Source organism: Chaetura pelagica, unplaced genomic scaffold, assembly GCF_000747805.2.
Source record: "Chaetura pelagica isolate M959 unplaced genomic scaffold, ChaPel_1.0 scaffold576, whole genome shotgun sequence".
Lineage (NCBI taxonomy): Eukaryota > Metazoa > Chordata > Aves > Apodiformes > Apodidae > Chaetura > Chaetura pelagica.
In genome coordinates this window covers 86,827-104,395 of record NW_009953524.1, presented here as the reverse complement: position 1 = coordinate 104,395, position 17,569 = coordinate 86,827, and the positions used below count along the sequence as shown (strand labels likewise).

General features: G+C 55.3%; 1 protein-coding gene across 2 annotated transcripts; it reads right to left on the bottom strand.

Annotated features, from left to right (window-relative positions):
* Nucleotides 1–3,937: 3,937 nt before the first annotated feature.
* Nucleotides 3,938–16,333, bottom strand: ZMAT5 (zinc finger, matrin-type 5). 2 transcript variants are annotated; one of them, XM_009999481.1, is made up of 5 exons: nt 16,151–16,333; nt 14,411–14,473; nt 14,086–14,166; nt 8,176–8,287; nt 3,938–4,028 (listed from the first exon to the last, which is right to left on the bottom strand). In XM_009999481.1, the coding sequence occupies exons 1-5, from the start codon at nt 16,275–16,277 to the stop codon at nt 3,965–3,967; spliced, it is 447 nt and encodes a 148-aa protein (XP_009997783.1). In that variant the 5' UTR covers nt 16,278–16,333; the 3' UTR covers nt 3,938–3,964. The 2 variants fall into 2 exon arrangements, with proteins under 2 accessions (XP_009997783.1, XP_009997782.1); XM_009999480.1 differs by lacking the exon at nt 3,938–4,028 and adding an exon at nt 4,341–4,470.
* Nucleotides 16,334–17,569: the final 1,236 nt, after the last annotated feature.

The window sequence follows — 17,569 nt, the reverse complement described above, 5'->3', positions numbered from 1 at the left end:
GGGGTCTCTGTGCCCGTAATGAAATTTCATCCATTTCCCTGCAGAAAGTTTGTATTTTTCTTTTTCTTTCTTTATTTTTTTTTCTCCTGAAGTGGCATTTCCAAAGGCAGCCACGTGGCCTGGGACGACGCGTGTGCAGAAATAAATCTGTATATTTGTATTTATTGGCCACGGGGTCTGTGACAGACGCTGTGAACAAACCTGAGGAGGCGAAAAAGGGGGTTGGGGAAAAAAAAAAAAGGGAGACAATTTAATCTGAAAGAAAATACAATCCCAACAAAGAAAAATTAGCTAAAAGGACTAACACCATCCCTCTCCCCCCCCCAAGCTCGGCTTTTAGAAGCTGCTCAATTAATTTTAATTGGATTTTTAATATTGTTTTGGGGGGGGAAGATTTTTTCAGGCAGTTTTGGAGAAGGCAGCTCTGGATTTGGGAGCTGCTGGGGGGCTCAGCTGGGCTCCCCCAGCCCGGCATTGGCGGCTCCTGGTGGCGGCTGCGAGACGGGGACGTTCCTTGTTAATTGAATTAAATGCTCAGTAGGAAAGAAGGGAAGGGGGAAAAAAAGAGCTTAGGATGTGAGAGCTGCAGAGGGAGGCTGGGGAGGTGCTGCCCTGGGTGAGGGGGGGTGGGAGGGAGCTGGAGCTGCTGGTCCCTGCCGGACGGAGCAAACCCGGCAGCAAAAGCAGGGGGTGCAGGGCTGGGAGAGCCCTGGGAAGGGTTTGGGAAGGGAAGGAAAAGATGTGGGAAAGGTTCTTTCTCTCTCTGGTGCTGCAAGCACTGTGAGGTGTTCTCAGCTCCATCCCTGTTCCCTCTCCTCATCCCCATTCCTGTCCCATCCTCATCCCTGCCCCTGTCCCTGTACTATCCTAACCCTCATCCCTGTCCTGTCCTCATCCCCATCACTGTCCCCATTTCCATTACCATCCTTAGCTCCATCCCTATCCCTATCCTGTCCTCACCTCTGTTCCCACCTCCATCCCCATTCCCACATTTACTTCCACCCCTGTTCCCATCCTTGTCCCCGTCCTGTCCTCACCTCTGTCCCCATCCCCATCCCCATCTTTATTTCCAACCCTGTCCCTATCCCTGTCCCTGTTCCCACTTTCATCCCCATCCCCCCTCCCATCCCCATTCCCATTCCCATTCCCTGTCCCTCCCTCCTCTCCCAGCAAGAGCTGCCAGAGGACACGGGGCAGAGCCCAGCGGGGCTGCCTTGGCAGGGGCCCAGGAGCTGCTCATTTCCCTAAAAGCTTCCCGATAAATTACTCCTGCTCTTGCTCTAGAAAAAGGCACTTTTGGCTCGTGCCCTCGCAGCTCCTCGCTGGGACCTGCGGGGGACACTGAGCCCCATCCCTGCAGCATCCTTTGGGAGCAGGGTGGGAGCAAGGGAAGGAGCTGAGCTCCCTGTCCAGCTCCAGCCGTTCCCTCCCTGCCGTGCAGCTCCCGACAAACAGCCTCTGTCCCCAGGCCAGCCCGTGCCAGCTGCACCCCAGCAGTGACAGGTGACATCTCACCCCTCCTGTCACCACTCCATAAAATACACCCCCAGAAAAGCCTAGAATTTACGGGCTCCTACAAGTACCCGGGAGCTGCACAGGTCCATGAATACACCACCCCCTGCGAGGGATGCTTGGCCTGACAGCTGGAGAGCATGGAAAAGCTTTTGCAGGAAGACCCAATTTTCATCAATTCCCCCTCCCCAAGCCTCCTCTGGATGGGCTGGAGCTCCTCAGGGAACATTCCTGCTCCCAGCTTCCAGGCTTTACTGGGAGTTTCCCTGCCAGGAGCAGCTCATCTCCCCAGGAGTGAGGAGCAGGGAGGGGCTGCGGCTGCGTTTGTGTTTTACACCAGCATTTTAATTTACTGTCGGGTTTTGCAGCTCGCCCAGGGAGCTGCCCAGACACCTGTTTCCCCACCCAATTCCAGCTGGATCTGGGAGAGGTTTCAGAGCCCTGAAGATCTGAGCAACATCTCCTGGACCAGCTGCCCTCTCAGGGATGCTCCAAACCAAGCCAGGACCAGAGCACACGGAGCAGGGACAGGACCTGAGGGCTGATGAAATCGTGTGTCCAACCACCAGCTAGGAACTGCGAAGTGTTTTGACAGCTGGTTGTGGCAGCCACTGTCCTGGGAACCTCCGGGGGAGACACTGGGCTTTGATTTGCCCCTGCAGGCAGCGCAGCCCTGGCCTCATTCAGAAGGTGCTTGGCTGCCACCACTGCCACCCATCAGCCTCACACCGAAGCCGTTTGTCACCCTTTGAAGTCAGGGAGCGGTGGGAACGACGGGCTGAGCCCCCCCAACCAACTCCCCAGTGCTCTTCCCTCTGCTCCGTGGGGACACACAGCAAAGGGGCTGGAGGGAGCAGCCAAAGCTGCTCCTGCCAGGGCTGGGAGCCGAGCCCAGCAGCGCCCACCCCCACTCCCCTGCATCCCATGGGCTTTGCTTTCCCCTCACTGGGCTCCTGCAGCTCTGCAAGTTCTGCCCCCAGGGCAGGGGGATGCTGATTTTCCCCCAGGTAGGTGCCACGGGGTGCTCCTGTGTGCTCACATGTGCCAGCTCCTGCAAGGGTGGGACGTGGGTTGATGCCACATGCTCTGAGCCCTGGGGTCCTGCTCTCCAAAGACCCCCAGGCCCAGGGCTCAGCAGAGCAACCACAGCCACATGGGAAGCACAGGACTGTTCTGGTTGGAAAAGGCCAGATCATCATCAAGTTCAACCACTAACCCAGCCCTGCCAAGGCGACCACTGCCCCATGTCCCTCAGCACCACATCTACAGGGCTTGGAAACCCCTCCAGGGATGCGGACACCCCCCCTGCCCCGGGCAGCCTGGGCCAGGGCCTGACAGCCCTTTCCATGAAGAAATCCTTCCCAATATCCAATCTAAGCCTCCTCTGGAGCAACCTGAGGCCATTTCCTTGTTCCATCACTTGTTCCTTGGGAGCAGAGACCAACCCCCCTGGCTTCAACCCCCTCTCAGGCAGCTGCAGAGCCAGCAGGTCTCCCCTCACCTCCTGGTCTCCAGGCTGGACACCCCCAGCTCCCTCAGCTGCTCCTGCTCACACTTGTGCTCCAGCCCCTTTCCCTGCTCTTCTGCCCTTCCCCTGACACTCTCCAGCCCTTCCATGTCCTTCTTGTCCTGAGGGACCCAGAACTGAGCCCAGGATTCCAGGTGCAGCCTCACCAGTGCCAGCACAGGGGGACAATCCCTGCCCTGGTCCTGCTGGCCACACTAGTGCTAACCCAAGCCAGGATGCTGGTGGCCTTCTTGGCCACCTGGGCACACCCTGGCTCATGTTCAGCTGGGAAGGATAAAAACACTGAGTTTGGCTTAAAGCTCCAGCAACTCCTGCACAGTCTCTGTGCTGCAGGCAGGGCTCAGGCAGCTCCTCACCCCACCATGCTGTGGTGACATCCAAACCCCATCTCATGTCACAGCTCTGTCCCAGGACAGGGCATGACAGCTCCCAATGTCCATCCACCCACACACCCTGAGGTAGGAGCTCTGCCCTGCCCTGGGCAGCTGAGCATGGGCATGATCCAGGCAGGATCTGGCTGAAGGTGCTGGCTCCTGCTCTTGCTCTTCATGAATCTGGAGTCACCACCACCATGTGCAGCCAAACCTGGAATGCACTGGCAGGAGGTCCAGCCAGCCTGGACAGACCTGCCCCTGGAGAGCTCCTCTCCCAGGATCCACCCCCTGGATACCCAGCAGCTCCAAGGTGAAGCCCAGCACCCACCTGAGAACACCAAGCCAAGGTCTCCTTCATCCCTCTCCTCACAGTTCCAGTCCCCAGAGCACACACCTGGCCAGTCAGCTCCCAGAGCAGGGAGTGACCCACGGAGGGGTTTGTCCCACTGGCACTCACTGTTTCCTTAATTTCCAGGAGGAGGAGAAACCTTGGGATGTTTTTCCCTCCTCACTTCTCATGCTCAGCACGGTGGGAGCAGAAGCAGGGGACTCAGGGGAGCTCCCCAAGCTCTTCACGAGGAGCTTCAGCACCTGAACTGAAGCAGTTTGACACGCTGAATTTAACAGGAGCCAACATAAGTCATCACCACTGGAGGAAATATTAAACATCAATTTTTAAAGCCTGGTTACAGCTGCCTTCCCAGTCCCCTCTGTGTGAGGCTGGAGCTCAGACCTCTGTTCCAGTGGCAGGGAGAAAACCCTCCATCCAGCTCAACCCCCAGGGAAGAACCAACATGACACACAAAGGCTATGAGGCGGGGGGAAGGTTTTTATTGGTATAAAATTGTAGAGAAATAATTCCATCCCTTTCATAAAGCAGGTGAGGAAGAAGTCCATCTCCAGCAGAACCTGGGGGTCCCGGTGCCTCAGCCCCACTGCAGGTTGGGGGGGATGGGCCACCCCCCAGGTGGAGGGGCCTGCAGGGACAGGGGCAGGTCCTGCACTGGTGGCCAGCCTGGTGGATACTGGAAAGGCACTGGTTTCTCAGGCAGAGCACTGCAGAGGTGGGAAGAGGGAAGGGGCAGAGTCTCAGTTTTACAGCAAGGCCTTGCCTGGGGGCTGAGCAACCCTGTGTCTCCCTCCTCAAATCCCCCAGAACAGGAGGGATTTGGTTATCAACAAGCAGCTGTGTTCACCCCCCTCACCAGACCCAACAGCAGAGCTGCCATGTAACAAGTTGGTGCTCACTAACCTGGTGCACACCCCTGAAAAATGGGGAGGGGGTGGCATGAAGGGGGCCTGAGGGGGCAGGAACAGCCCTCCAAGAGGGGCAGCTGCTGGGAGGAGAGGCCTGGTGCAGAGAGCAGGGCTGGTGCTGCCCCCCCCCAGCCCCAGCTGCCCCCCACTCCCTGCACAGCTGAGTTTGGAGAGGATGAAACACAACCAGCAGATGTTTCTTTCCCAGCAGCCTGACTCCCCAGCCAGCTGTGCACTTCCCAAAGGACAAGCATCCCTCGGAAACAAAGCAGCTGCCAAAGCACCGGGGTGCGTTCACAGAAGCACCCTTCAGCAGAGGGAACTGGCTGCCACCTCCAGCTCCAGCCTGGGAAGCACTTTGTCTCTCCCCCTCCAGCTGAGGCCGGAGTAAACACCCGCCCCGGCTGCAGCGCAGGAGGGAGCAGCAGCGCTCCCTGCTGACCAGCGCGCTCGGCGGGGGCAGGTTGAAATTCACAGGAAACCTAACTTTTCCATTAATTCCTGAGCGCAGGGAACTCATTTGTTCTGCAGCACAAGCCCTGACAGCAGCCTTCAGGTTCTCAGGCCTCTACCTTGGACCCTGATGAATCCTTTTAATTGTTATGCCAGAAGAAATCCAATCAAATTCCTTTACATAATTCTCTGGAGATGCAGCACCCTCCCTCCTTCCCTCCCTCCCCTCCTGCAGGGTGGCCACAAGCCAGCTCCAGAAGTTGAGTGCAGCGTTTTCCAGGCAACTAACAAAGAGCAAAGTCATCTGGTCTAACGTCTGTCCCCTTGATTGGCATGTTCAGAGCTGGGGTTGAGATGGGACGCCCGGGATGCACCCCAAGCCCCCCTGGGCAGGAGTGTCTTTTGCTCCCTGCAGGTGCTGTGGCTGAGGCCCCACAGCAGTGGGGTGGGGGTGGGATGGGGTGGAGCAGCCCAGCTACCAGCTAATGAGCTGCTCTGCGAGCAGGACTGATCAATAGGCAGGACGTTGTCTGGGTACTCAATTCCCTGGGGGCTCATAAGACACAAGTGCTACCAAAGGGCTGCCTGCTGCAGGAGCACGCTGAGCAGCTCGGCCCCTGGGGACCCGCCGGTGTCTAGCACAGGTCAGGAATATTTCCTTGCTGAAGGCATTCATGGGATCCTTCCCTACCCACTTCCATATTCATGAAACCAAGCACAAACACAGGCTGGGGGGAGAATGAGGGGAGAGCAGCCCTGAGGAGAAGGACTTGGGGGTGCTGGGGGAGGAGAAGCTCAGCAGGAGCCCAGAACCCACCCGTGTCCTGGGCTGTGTCCCCAGCGGTGTGACCAGCAGGGCCAGGGAGGGGATTGTCCCCTTTGCTATGCTGAGACCCCCTGCAGGGCTGGGGCCAGGGCTGGGGTCCCCAACACAGGAAGGACATGGAGCTGTTGGAGAGAGTCCAGAGGAGGTGTGGGAAACTGTTCTTTTCTTCCCCTCATTTATCACCTGAGATGGTGGGAGATTTAGGAGGGAGATGCTGGGAGGGCTGGAGCAGCTCTGCTCTGAAGCCAGGCTGGGAGAGTTGGGGTGTTCAGCCTGGAGAAGAGAAGGCTCCAGGGAGACCTTAGAGCAGCTTCCAGTGCCTGAAGGGGCTCCAGGAAAGCTGGGAAGGGGCTTGGGACAAAGGCTTGTAGAGGACAAGGGGGAATGGATTAAAATTGGAAGAGGGAGATGTAGGCTGGATGTAAGGAGGAAATTCTGGAGTGAGAGGGTGGTGAGAGCCTGGCCCAGGTTGCCCAGGGAAGCTGTGGCTGCCCCATCCCTGGCAGTGTTGAAGGGCAGGTTGGATGGGACTTGGAGCAGCCTGGGCTGGTGGGAGGTGTCCCTGCTCATTGCAGGGTATTGGGACTGGGTGATCTTCACAGTCCCTTCCAACTCAAAGCAGTCTGTGACTCTATGAAACCTGCAGTATCTCAGCAGCTTCAAGGTCTCAGCCCCTTTCTGATGGAAATCAGCAAGGGGGCCCCACAGCAGTTAGGACAGAAGAACACACTCCGTGCACTGACATGTTCCTTTTCCTTTGAAAATCAGGTTAAAAATCAGTCACACCCTGGCAGAGCTCCAGTGCTGGAAGAACCACATGAACTCCATCCAACTCCAGCCCAGCTCTCCAGAGAGCAATGGCACAGCCTGACTTTAAGACAAGCATCAGGTAGAGGCTTCTAAATGAAGATCATGGAATCACAGAATCACTCTAGTTGGAAAAGACCTTTCAGACCATCGAGTCCAACTCCAACTCATCTCTACCTAAAGTCCACTGCTAAACTATGTCCTTCAGCACCATGTCTACATGTCTCTTAAACACCTCCAGGGATGGACACTCAGCCACCTCCCTGGGCAGCCTGTGCCAGTGCTTAATCACCCTTTCAGTGAAGATCATTCCCTTGAGCCCAGGCTGGGAGAGTAGCTGCAGGAATGTAGGGTGGAAGGCAACTCTGTATCCATGGGGTCATCCAGGTGACACTCAGTGCTCAAGTGACTGCCACCCTTCAGCCAGGGGGCTGGTACATGGCTTTGAATAGATGGTGTTTAGTTCCAGCAGTAGACGGTTTTTCTGGGCCTGCAGGGGCAGAGAAGCTGGGTAGAAGGCTACAACCCTACAAATCCCAAGTCTTGTGCATCTTTGTAGGCAGCAGGGACCAAAGACTTATGAAGGCCTGGAAATTCCACTGGTATAGCAATGGTTATCTTCTGGAAGAGACAATCACCCCAAGATGAAGGGATTCAGGGGCAAAACGGGGCAAGTGAAGTGTCCAGGGTAGGAAGTTTAGGACTGAAAGGCTTAGAGCAGCCAAGCTGATGGATGGAGCTAACAGGCAGTAACAAGCCTAGACAAGCACCAGAAGGAAGATTCTGCCCAGACCAAGCACAGAGAGGACAGGAGCAAACAGAAGAAGAACAAAAGAGAGATTTGGCACCTGCCCAAATGTCATCCAATTAAGTCTGCGGCACAGTCAGGTGAGTGAGGAAGCAGCAGGCACGGCAGGGCCTGGATCCCAGTGAATGCCATGAGGAGGAGCTGGTTCCACCCTCCCCCTGGCAGGGACTGGCAGAGAAGTGCAGGAAGAGGATGGGGAAGCTGTCAACAGACGAGACCAGGCTCCTGCCACTGAACTCTGGGCATTAACAACCCAGCACCATGGAGGCACTCTCCTCCCAGGTGTGTCTGTGCACTCGAGGTCACAGGAGTACCCCAGGGATGCAGCCACAGGCAGCACAGCCTGGCCTGGCCCCCTGCACACAGGGAGACACAAGCACACATCCCTGATGCAGGTGTGCCAGACCTGGAGCCACCCTGTGTCTGTGGTGGGTGCTGGGAGCAGGGACACAGCACTGGCAGGATGGGTGTGAAATGACAGCTCAGGGGGCTGGGGAGCTGGGACACCTGATCAGCTGCACCTCCTCCTGTCCCACTCACCCTCTCGTGGAACCCCCCTCTGCAGCTGCCAGCCCTCCCACGGGCTGGGTCCTCCCACCCACACCAGTACCTGTTGCTCTGAGCCATGCTCAGTCTCTTGGCTCTCTTCTCCAGCCAGTCCTCAATGGTGCCAGGTGGGACGTCTGCTCCCTCCTGCCGCAGCTCCTTCAATCTCTGCTCTCCTGGAAGAGACAGAGGGAGGGGGAGAGGGAGAGGAGAGGGCTGTCAGCTGTCTGGGCTGCAGCCCTTTCACTCCATAAACCCCTGGTCGTTACTCTGCATGGTGGAGAGTTTGTGGCCCCTCCTCCTCCCCTGCCACTCGATGCCTGGTCCCCTCAGTGGTGACAGCTCCAGCCAGCCAGAGCTGAGCCAGTGAGGATGGCAAGTCAGGGAGCTGAGGGGAGGCTGACACCTCTGTCCTCATCCTGACACAGCCTCTGCTGGCCCCGAGCCCTCAGCTGTTTCCAGAGCCGTGTCCCTCCAACTGGCAGGAGGAACTCAGCCACCTCTGCCCAGTTAGGTGGGGGTGACAGGGACGTCTGTCTGGATCGATGCAGACTTGGCAGCCCAGAGAGTCTGAAAGGTTCAGCGCGAGCAGGAGAGCAGCTTTCGGAGGTGCTGTCAGCCCTGCTGAAGGCACAGGCTGCCTGACATGTCCCCAGAGCCTGCAGGGACAGGGCTGGACGCTGCCACCCAGCCTGGCAGAGCAGAGCACAGTGTGGGGAGGGGAACAACTTCCTGCATTTTCTCATGCAAGTTCAGAAGGAGCAAGGAAACCAGTGGGGAAGCTCTGCTGTCTCCCAGGGGGCTGGGCAGCCCGGGGTCCTTGCACCACCCAGCACCCTGTCCTGCAGTGCTGTCCTCCCTGGCAGGAGGGAACAGAGCCAGTGGGGCAGCCCAGCACTCCCTAGTCCCTCCCAGTGGGCAGAAATCCACAGTTAGCAAAATTCCCAGTGACAAAGCAGGACAGGGTGTCAGTGGAGAAGAGGGTCTAGCAGGAGTCTTTGTCACAATCATTACCCCAAGAGCACAGCACAGGCTGAGGAGATGCTCAGAGCCATGAGACCTCCAGCCTAACAGAAAGGGAAGGTGATACTTGAAGAACAAACACTGATATTAATAAAAATGAAGCCCAGGCAGCTGTGTGTCACTGCCCTCTGCCCCTACTCACTGAACCCTGTGGGACAACCCTCTGGGGGCTCCTCAGCCCATCTGGAGATGAAGCCACCCGTGGTCCCAGCCTGGCAGCAGCCACCTGCAGCTGTGCCCACCAGGAGCCTGCTCCACACCTACCCACCATATGTCACACGTTTAAGGAAAACATTATACATTTCCAGACAGGGTGTGAAATTAATATTGCTTGGGCAGAGTGAAGGATCACTTCATCCTAGTGGTGGCAACCAATTATTCATCTGCCTGTTTAATATTAATAAGGATGGCAGAAATGTGCTACACAATGAGCAGCCGGAGATGGATAATTTGTCATCCAGCCTTTTCGTCTGCTGCTGTAGGGAGGGGTGACAATGCAGTCATTGCCACCACAAAGACAGCCTGCTGTGGTCCTGGTGTTGAGGTGCTGCTCTGCAACCCGGCCATAAGGACATGGCTAGAGACAAGACTGATCACATCTCCTCCAGCTGCTCCCAAGGAGCAAAGCCCCAGCAGAGCTATTCGGGACCAACCCGGTGAGGGCAGTGGGGAGGCAAGAACCTCAGGCTGGTGGGCTGGGCATTACTCAGCCTCAGCATATCTGAACTCAGCTCCCAGATTAGGCTTCCTTAGACGTGACCACAGCTACCTTATTTCCCCTTGTTCCAAGGTTTCTGGAATCTGGACACATTCCACCTCAGCAAGGGGACAAGCAGTGGTTGTGAGAGGTTATGATGAGGCCGGGAAGAAAGTCACAGGGAAGTAAGTCACAGGAAAACCTCTCCTACCCTCTACCTACCATCAGGATTTCATTTCCAGCCCTCTCCCAGCTCCAACACGGGCCAGACCAAAAACTGCCAAAGTCTCTGTTTGCAGCAGGGACCTCAAGGCCACCACAACAGAAGCTGGTGGGACTTGTGCAGCCACAACCCACTGTCTCATCCAGAAAAGCTCACTGGCTGTGGTGGAACAACTCCAGGCTCACGCTGGCCTAAATGAGGCCCCAGGTCTCCTGATGAGAAAGACATCCAGCTGGCTCCCTGTTCACACAGCTCCACGAGCTTCTGCTTCAAAAAACTCCAACCCTCAGGCTGAGAAATAAGGCAGCAGGTACAGGTCTGGCTCTGTCCACCTTGATGTATGCCCATCAAAAAGGCAAATCTTTCATTTCATCTCCTCTGGAGCTGAGACACATGCTGCCCAGGGACCACCAAACCTGCTAGAGATTGGAAATAAACCCTGGATGCCAAAAGGCATTCCAAGCTGTTAGTCTGAAACAACCACCAGCCCTTTGGCCCCATGCAGGGTCGTGCAGCCAGCCAGGCTGCAGCAGCAGGACAGGTGTGAAGGTGCTTCCCCATCTTCTCATGGGGGTGTCTGCTTCAGAGTCTAATTACAGCCAATTAAGAGTAGCTGTAGCCTTGGAGTGACTCTAATGATGCCAAAGCTGGAGTCCAGATTTATCTTCTCTCTCCATTCAACTTTTAGCCTGAGTTTTCTTCCTGAACCATTGTATGTGAGACACAACCAGCAGCACCAAGCAGACCATCCAGAGATTTCCATGGAATCCTTCAGCTCCCTTGCTAGGCAGGATGATGTGGGAGCCCAGACTCCTCCAGAGCAGATGAAGACCAGCAGGCTGCAGCTGAATGGTACAGCTGATGATGCCCTACAATGTGAGCAGCTCAGGAAGTGACTGCTCAGCAGCCAAGAAGTGGCAGCTGGCTGTGGGAACACTGCTGCTGCTTGTCACCAAGGGCTGGATGGAGAGCAGCCCTGAGGAGAAGGACTTGGGGGTACTGAGTAAGGAGAAGCTCAACAGAAGCCCAGAAACCACCCGTGTCCTGGGCTGCATCCCCAGAAGTGTGACCAGCAGGGCCAGGGAGGGGATTGTCCCCTCTGCTCTGCTGAGATCCCACCTGGAGAACTGTGTCCAGTTCTCGGGGTTCCCAAATTAGGAAGGACATGGAGCTCATGGAGAGAGTCCAGAGGAGGATATGGAGAAGATTCCTGATGGACACACCACGAGGACCAGGTCTCTTCTGGGCTTCAAGAAGGACAGGGAGCTGCTGGAGATGGGAGAGCAAAGGGCTACAAAGATGATGAGGGAATGAGAACATCTCTCTTACATATAAAGGCTGAGGGACTTGAGGCTTTTTAGTCTAGAGAAGACTGAGGGGGGATCTTATCAATGCCTATCAATACTTCAAGGGTGGGTGTCAGGAGGAGGGGCCAGTCTTTTTTCAGTGGTGCCCAGTGACAAGACAAGAGATAACAGGCACAAACGTGAACATAGGAAGTTCAATCTAAACATGAGGAGCAACTTCTTGACTGTGAGGATGGCAGAGCACTGCAACAGCTGCCCAGAGTGGTTGTGGAGTCTCCATCTCTGGAGACACTCCGAACCCACCTGGATGCCATTCTGTGCCATCTACTCTGGCTGAACCTGCTCTGGAAGGGGGGTTGGACTACATGGTCTTCAGAGGTCCCTTCCAACCCCCACCACTCTGTGATTCTGTCACTAGAACAAGCCCAATCTGCCACACACTAGCTCACCTCAAACTCAGCCCTAAGCCTCACCATCTGGGACACTGCTGCTTCAGGAGCCTGAGAAGTGGTGAAATGTTCCCAGGACACACCAAATGGCTTTTGCCTTCACTGCCTTTTGCAGGTGTTCCTTCCATCCAGTCCACTGTGTTGAGGGCTGCCCTCTTCTCCACCAAGTCCTGCTGAGCTCTTCCCTCCACCAAACCTCTCCAAGCTCTCTGGGGGCTCAAGGAATCAGGATATTGGTCTGTGAGGTGCTCAGCCCCCTCACTTGGCTCAGAAGGGATTTCCATGGAGCAACATGATGTGAGAGGCTGCCAGTATTTACCTCCACAACCAGGCATCCCTGTGAGAGCCACACAGCCAAGGACCAGGCATCCCCCTGTTCCCTGGCCATCACTCCTTCAGGTCTAATTGTTTAATTAAATGTTTGACTTGGTAATACAAATGCAAGTCTTCCAAGTCACCTCCCAGGAATCAGCTCCTTCCTGAGCCAATTCTCCACTTACACCTGACCTGTTTGACACCAGTCAATACTCAATAACAAGTGTAACTGGCAAGGAAACCTGCCTGAGTGCAGAGCAGCCTGCCAGCCTCCCCTGCTCTGCTCCACAAAGCTCTCCCTGCCCCTGCAATAAAGAACCTTTCATGGCTGGAATCAGGATCCTGCAAACAGGCTGACTCCTGTGTCACCCCTCAGGAGCCCAGCACTTACAATCCGTGGCAGAGAAGGGTCAGGGGGAGGTTCTGGGCTGGCACACCAGGGAGGAATGAGCCCCAAGCAGGACTGGCTGCAGCAGGAGGAGATGGGGCTCAGTGGTGCTCAGCCAGTGGTTCCCAGGCACCTTGGGGACTCGTGGACAGAGGACTGGAACAGCTGTGGAATATCTCCTGCTCCCCAGGGCACCAGAGCCCTGCCTGCCCACATCCCAGCCCTCTCCACCAAACTGGTTCCCTGTCTCCCCAGGCCCAGTCTCTGCCTCCTCAAATCCAATTCCTGCTTGCCCAAATCCAATCTCTTTCTCCCCAGATCTCATCCCAGTCTCCCCAGATCTGATCCCTGCCTCCTCAAATCCAATCCCTGCCTCCCCAGATCCAATCCCTGCCTCCTGAAATCCAATCCCTTTCTTCCCAGATCTCATCCCTGCCTGCCCAGATCCAATTCCTGCCATCCCAGATCCGTTCTCTCTGCTCTGCACTGGTGAGGCCAGTCTGGGTGCTGGGTCCAGTGCTGGGCTCCCCAGTACCACAGGGACACACCCCAAAGATGATGAAGGGACTGGAGCATTTGACATAGGAGGAGAGGCTGAGGGAGACAGGGCTGCTTAGCCTGGGGATGGGAAGGCTAAGGGGGGATGTTCAGCCATGTGTTTAAATATCCAAGAGTTAAAGATGATGGAGCCAGACTGGTATCCAGTGGTATCCAGTGAAGGGACAGCAGGTAACAGGCACAAACTGAAATACAGGGATTTCCATTGTACTATTAAAAAAAAAGTACATTTTCATTGCAAATGTGGTCAAACCCTGGAACAGGTTGCCCATAGAGGTTGCAGAGTTTCCAGCCTTGGAGCAAGATGGGCTTGGGACTGGACAATCTCCAGCAGGGACCTCAGTCAGCACAAGTTCTCCCCAACATCTCACTCACATCTTCTCCAACCACCAAAGTAATGGATCCTACAGGGAACAGTGAGCTGCCACCAGGGCAAAGAGCTGGGACTCCCAGGATGAAAATGTTCAAAAGTGCTCTGGGGACTCACACAGGGGAGCAGCTGCCATTCATGCCCTGCCCAAACCTCAGTTCCACCCGAAGCCACCTGAGCAGAGGCCATTTCTGGATCCAAGACCCCACATCCTATCTTCAGGACAATCCAGCTGACAGCAGACTAGCTCTTCCCAAGAGTGGATGCAGCAGCTCCCTGGTAGTAGAGAGGTGTGGGGAAATCAAATCCATAAATTGAAGGGGAAGTGATGTACCAGTGCCCTCTGCTGCTGACAGTCTTTATTCCCTGACTGAACAAAACCCCGAGGGCTCAGGAAGCCCACTCCTGCTTCAGCTGCTTGCTGCTGAGTGGTACCAGCACTGCTCAGCTCTAGGTTTGTGTCTGTGCCATCAGATGAAGAGCAGGAAGCATGGGAAGAACTGCAGCACTTCCAACCACACAGCACTGAGAGGGATCCATGCTCCCCCAGGACCAGAGGCTCCCCAAGCCCCTCCCAGCCCACCTCCCTGCAGCAACTCCCCCTCCTCAAAGACCCCTGGACATTTTCTTGTTTGAGGGCTCACCTTGCACCTGGGCACTCAGCTTCTCCAGGTCCTGCTCTGTCATGTGGGAAAATCTGCAGTTGGATCCAAAATCACACTGTCCTGGAACAAAAGCCATAGAGCTCCATGAGAGCCCTGCACACAAGGTACCCCTTGTAAACATGCATCTAAACCCCAGATTCATCACACCAGACACAAGTCTAAGCCCTTCCCTCCCTCTGAGACAAAGACAGACACCAAGACTCTCAGGAACAGCCTTGGTTGTTCACTTCTTGTTCTCCTCCTCCTCCTATCACAAAGGAGCTGCTGGAGCTCAGGCAGTTCTTTCTACCTCAGAAGAACTCACCTGTTTGCAGAAACTTGCGACAAGGTTTCTTGGTCTGTTCCTCTTGCAGGATAGCAGCAGCATCTGGGGGAGACAAGGGACAGCACAGGGTGAAGATCCCTTGCCCATGGTCCCAAATGGGGCAGCTGCTTGGTGAGAAACCATTTGATGTGACAACCAGGAATTTAAGCCATGGAGAAACTGACAATTTGCACTCCTAGCTTCAGTTCTTCACTGGCTTGCACAGATTCCCTCCTTTGCTTTCTGCTTCATGCTTTCTTCCCATGCCAGTCAGGGAAAAGAAGCATGACAGAAAAACAAGGACTCTGCAGCTCAGGAAGACTCTCAGAGCTCTCAGAAAAGCTGTGTGAGGCCTCACACACCCCTGTGCTGAGTGTCCAGTGGTCACCACTGAAATGGCCCTTTACCTCCCGGAGATGTTCTGAGGAAGATGGGCCCCAAAGCTATAGAAGCTCCCACAGATTGTGTAAGAACTGGCACTGTCTAGTGCCAGGAGACGAGAGAAGAGAAACCCCCTAAGCAGGGATGGGATGAGGAATTTTATCAATCAGAGTGAAATCAGGGCTTGCAGCCTGGTGAGAAGCCAAATGCCAGGTGGTGTGCCTCAGCACCACTGACCCAGCTAGAACTGGGTTGGGGCTGTTGGTCCTGCACACTTGGCTGTGACAGAGAACCTTTCCAAAGTCCAGGTCTGGTTGGGCATCCAGCAGAGCTGCCCAGAACTCCACCAGGTGTTTGTTCCTCACCAAGCTCTCCAGGAGACAGAAACAGCCTGCAGCTCCTGGTCCTTAGGAACCAGAAGGAAGCAGAGGAACACACAAGCAATGGCTTCAGTACCAGTTTAGCCCAAACTAGGCTTTTGCTACTGCCAAAATATAGTCCTGCTCGCTCACAGACCCTGGACACACATTCCCACCATATTCCTCAGACTGGCACTAAGACACAGGTGACTGTGTGGTGAGCCAGGTCAGAGCACTGAGCTGGATGTGGAGAGTCCTGTTGCACAGGCAGAGGACACAGGGCTCTCCTCCAGCATGTCCTGACACAGCCTCCAGCCCTGGAGCTCCAGCTCCTCCTCTGCCAACACCCCCATGCATCTGCTCTCCTCCTCTGCCCTCCCCTTGGCCAAGGTGGTTTTGGGCACACCAGTGCTCTGAGCTGCCTACCCAGCCCCTTCACCCTGCTGGGACCTCCGGTCGAGGAGTCAACCCTAAGGCTCTCCCACAGGCACCCTGAGAGCCAACACCTCCAGCCTGACAGAGCTCTGCAGGTCCCTGTCTGGCTGCAGCCCCAGCACACAGCCTGCCCCAGCCCACCTCCTCCATGCACACCTACAGCCCTGCTCTTCATACATCAGAGATCACCTCTGGTTTGCAGAAGGCACCTAACTCACCTTCAGGAACTGCAACTCACTTTGTTCTCTCAGGTCTCCCATCTCAGATTTGCTCGTGATGCCAAGAGAGCTTGATCTGCAGCTCCTGTGCTCAGCAACACCCTCCCTATCTCCTCCACCTCACCTCAAGTCCCTGCTGACATCCACAATTTCCCCTTCCCACATCCAGACACGTGTGAGCTTTGCCTCTTAGACTGCTTGACAGCAAAGCTATCAAGTCCACAATCCACTGGCACAGACAATCTGCACGTAAATCACCAGAGCTGATTTATTTTATCTCTTCCCCACCTCCACCATCAGCTCCCCAGTCCCAGAAAGAAGAGCAGCAGACAGCTGGCAGCACCCACCTCGGAATAAGTCGTACCAGAGTCTCTTAGCCCTGAGGTGCTGCACTCCATTGAGGTGTTTCTTCCTGTTGTGAAGGTTGTCCTGAAAGGACCTGTCACAGTAGTCACAGAAGTATCTTTTCCCCATCCCTCTTCTGGCCGGGCAGTGTCAGGACGCCCCGGGAACCATCAGACAGATCCTCGGCGTGCAGCAGCTCCCTGGGGACAGAGGATCCAAGATTTACAGCAGCTGCTTCCAAAGGAGAGAACTCAAATCATTCAGGGTTGGCAGAGAGAGGCAGGGGTGAGACCCAGCAGTATATATCCTTGTGCATCAGAGGCTCGCAAGGCAGCCTGTACATGGGAGAGCAGGCTCAGATCTACATTTCTGACCTCATTACCCAAAGCAACAACATCTCTGCTGAAAGAAACCTCCTTCCCTGAGGGTGCTGGAGTTCAGACCACACGAAGCAGAGACCCCAATGGCTCCCAGCCACCACCTGCTCCAGGGAAGGTGCAGCAGAAACCAGCCAGTGTGCCAACAGGAGGAGAGAGAGGTCCATGCCTGGGCTTTAACCCCAGACAACCTCCAGGAGCTGTCATGCAAGAGGAAGGAAATCCCCCCGTGTCCAGTTCTACAAGGAAAGGAAGGAACTCAGCAGCTCCTCAAAGATTATAAACCAGAATCTGATAACCGCTCTATTGACAGTGGGAGCTGGACTACACACACTAAAGGATGTAACAGTTGGTTTGGATCACCTAGCCACCCACCTACCCCTGAACATCACCCTCCCACCCTACAGCAGCAAGGTGTGTCTGCTCCTCACAGCATGGCTAAGGCCACAACAGCCTGAGGGCCAGGAGGAAAGAACCCCCAACTCCACAGCCACTGAAAGCAACCTGGGGATGCCTGGTCCTTCCCCTCTTGCAGGGGAGAGGGACTTAAGACACATGTCTTTTAGAATTACAGACTTGTTTTGGTTGGAAGGGACCATCCACAGGCAGCAACCCCTCCCACTAGACCAGGTTGCTCCAAGCTCCATCCAACCTGGCCTTGAATTCAGTCTGGAGACTCTGTGGTGGAGTATGGAGAAAGAACATGACAGAACGTGGGTGGTCTCATCTGTGCTGGGAGCATCCAGGGCAGCCTGGGGTTGTAGTTCCACATCAGCTGTCCTTGCTGGAGGCACAACACACACCCTGAAGGAGCTGTAATCTCCTGAGTGATATAAAGGCACCTGGTAAGTGCCACAGATGGATGGACTGGGAGATAAACTTCTAAAGCAATTCTCCAGTTTTTGACACCTTGACAGCCAAATATGTTTAAAAAATGGCACGAAGACCAGTGCAAGAAATAAAGACTTTATAAATAAAACCAGGTCAGAATCAATCACGGCCCCCTTAACAATTCCAGAATCAGCAGGAGGAGCAGCAGCAACA

Coding starts and splice junctions, on each gene's coding strand:
- ZMAT5 (XM_009999480.1), bottom strand. CDS start 16,277: ATGGGGAAAAGATACTTCTGTGACTACTGTGACAGGTCCTTTCAGGAC. Junction 14,474..16,150: donor CTGGTACGACTTATTCCGAG/GTGGGTGCTGCC, acceptor TGTCTCCCCCAG/ATGCTGCTGCTATCCTGCAA. Junction 4,471..8,175: donor AGCATGGCTCAGAGCAACAG/GTACTGGTGTGG, acceptor CCACCTCTGCAG/TGCTCTGCCTGAGAAACCAG.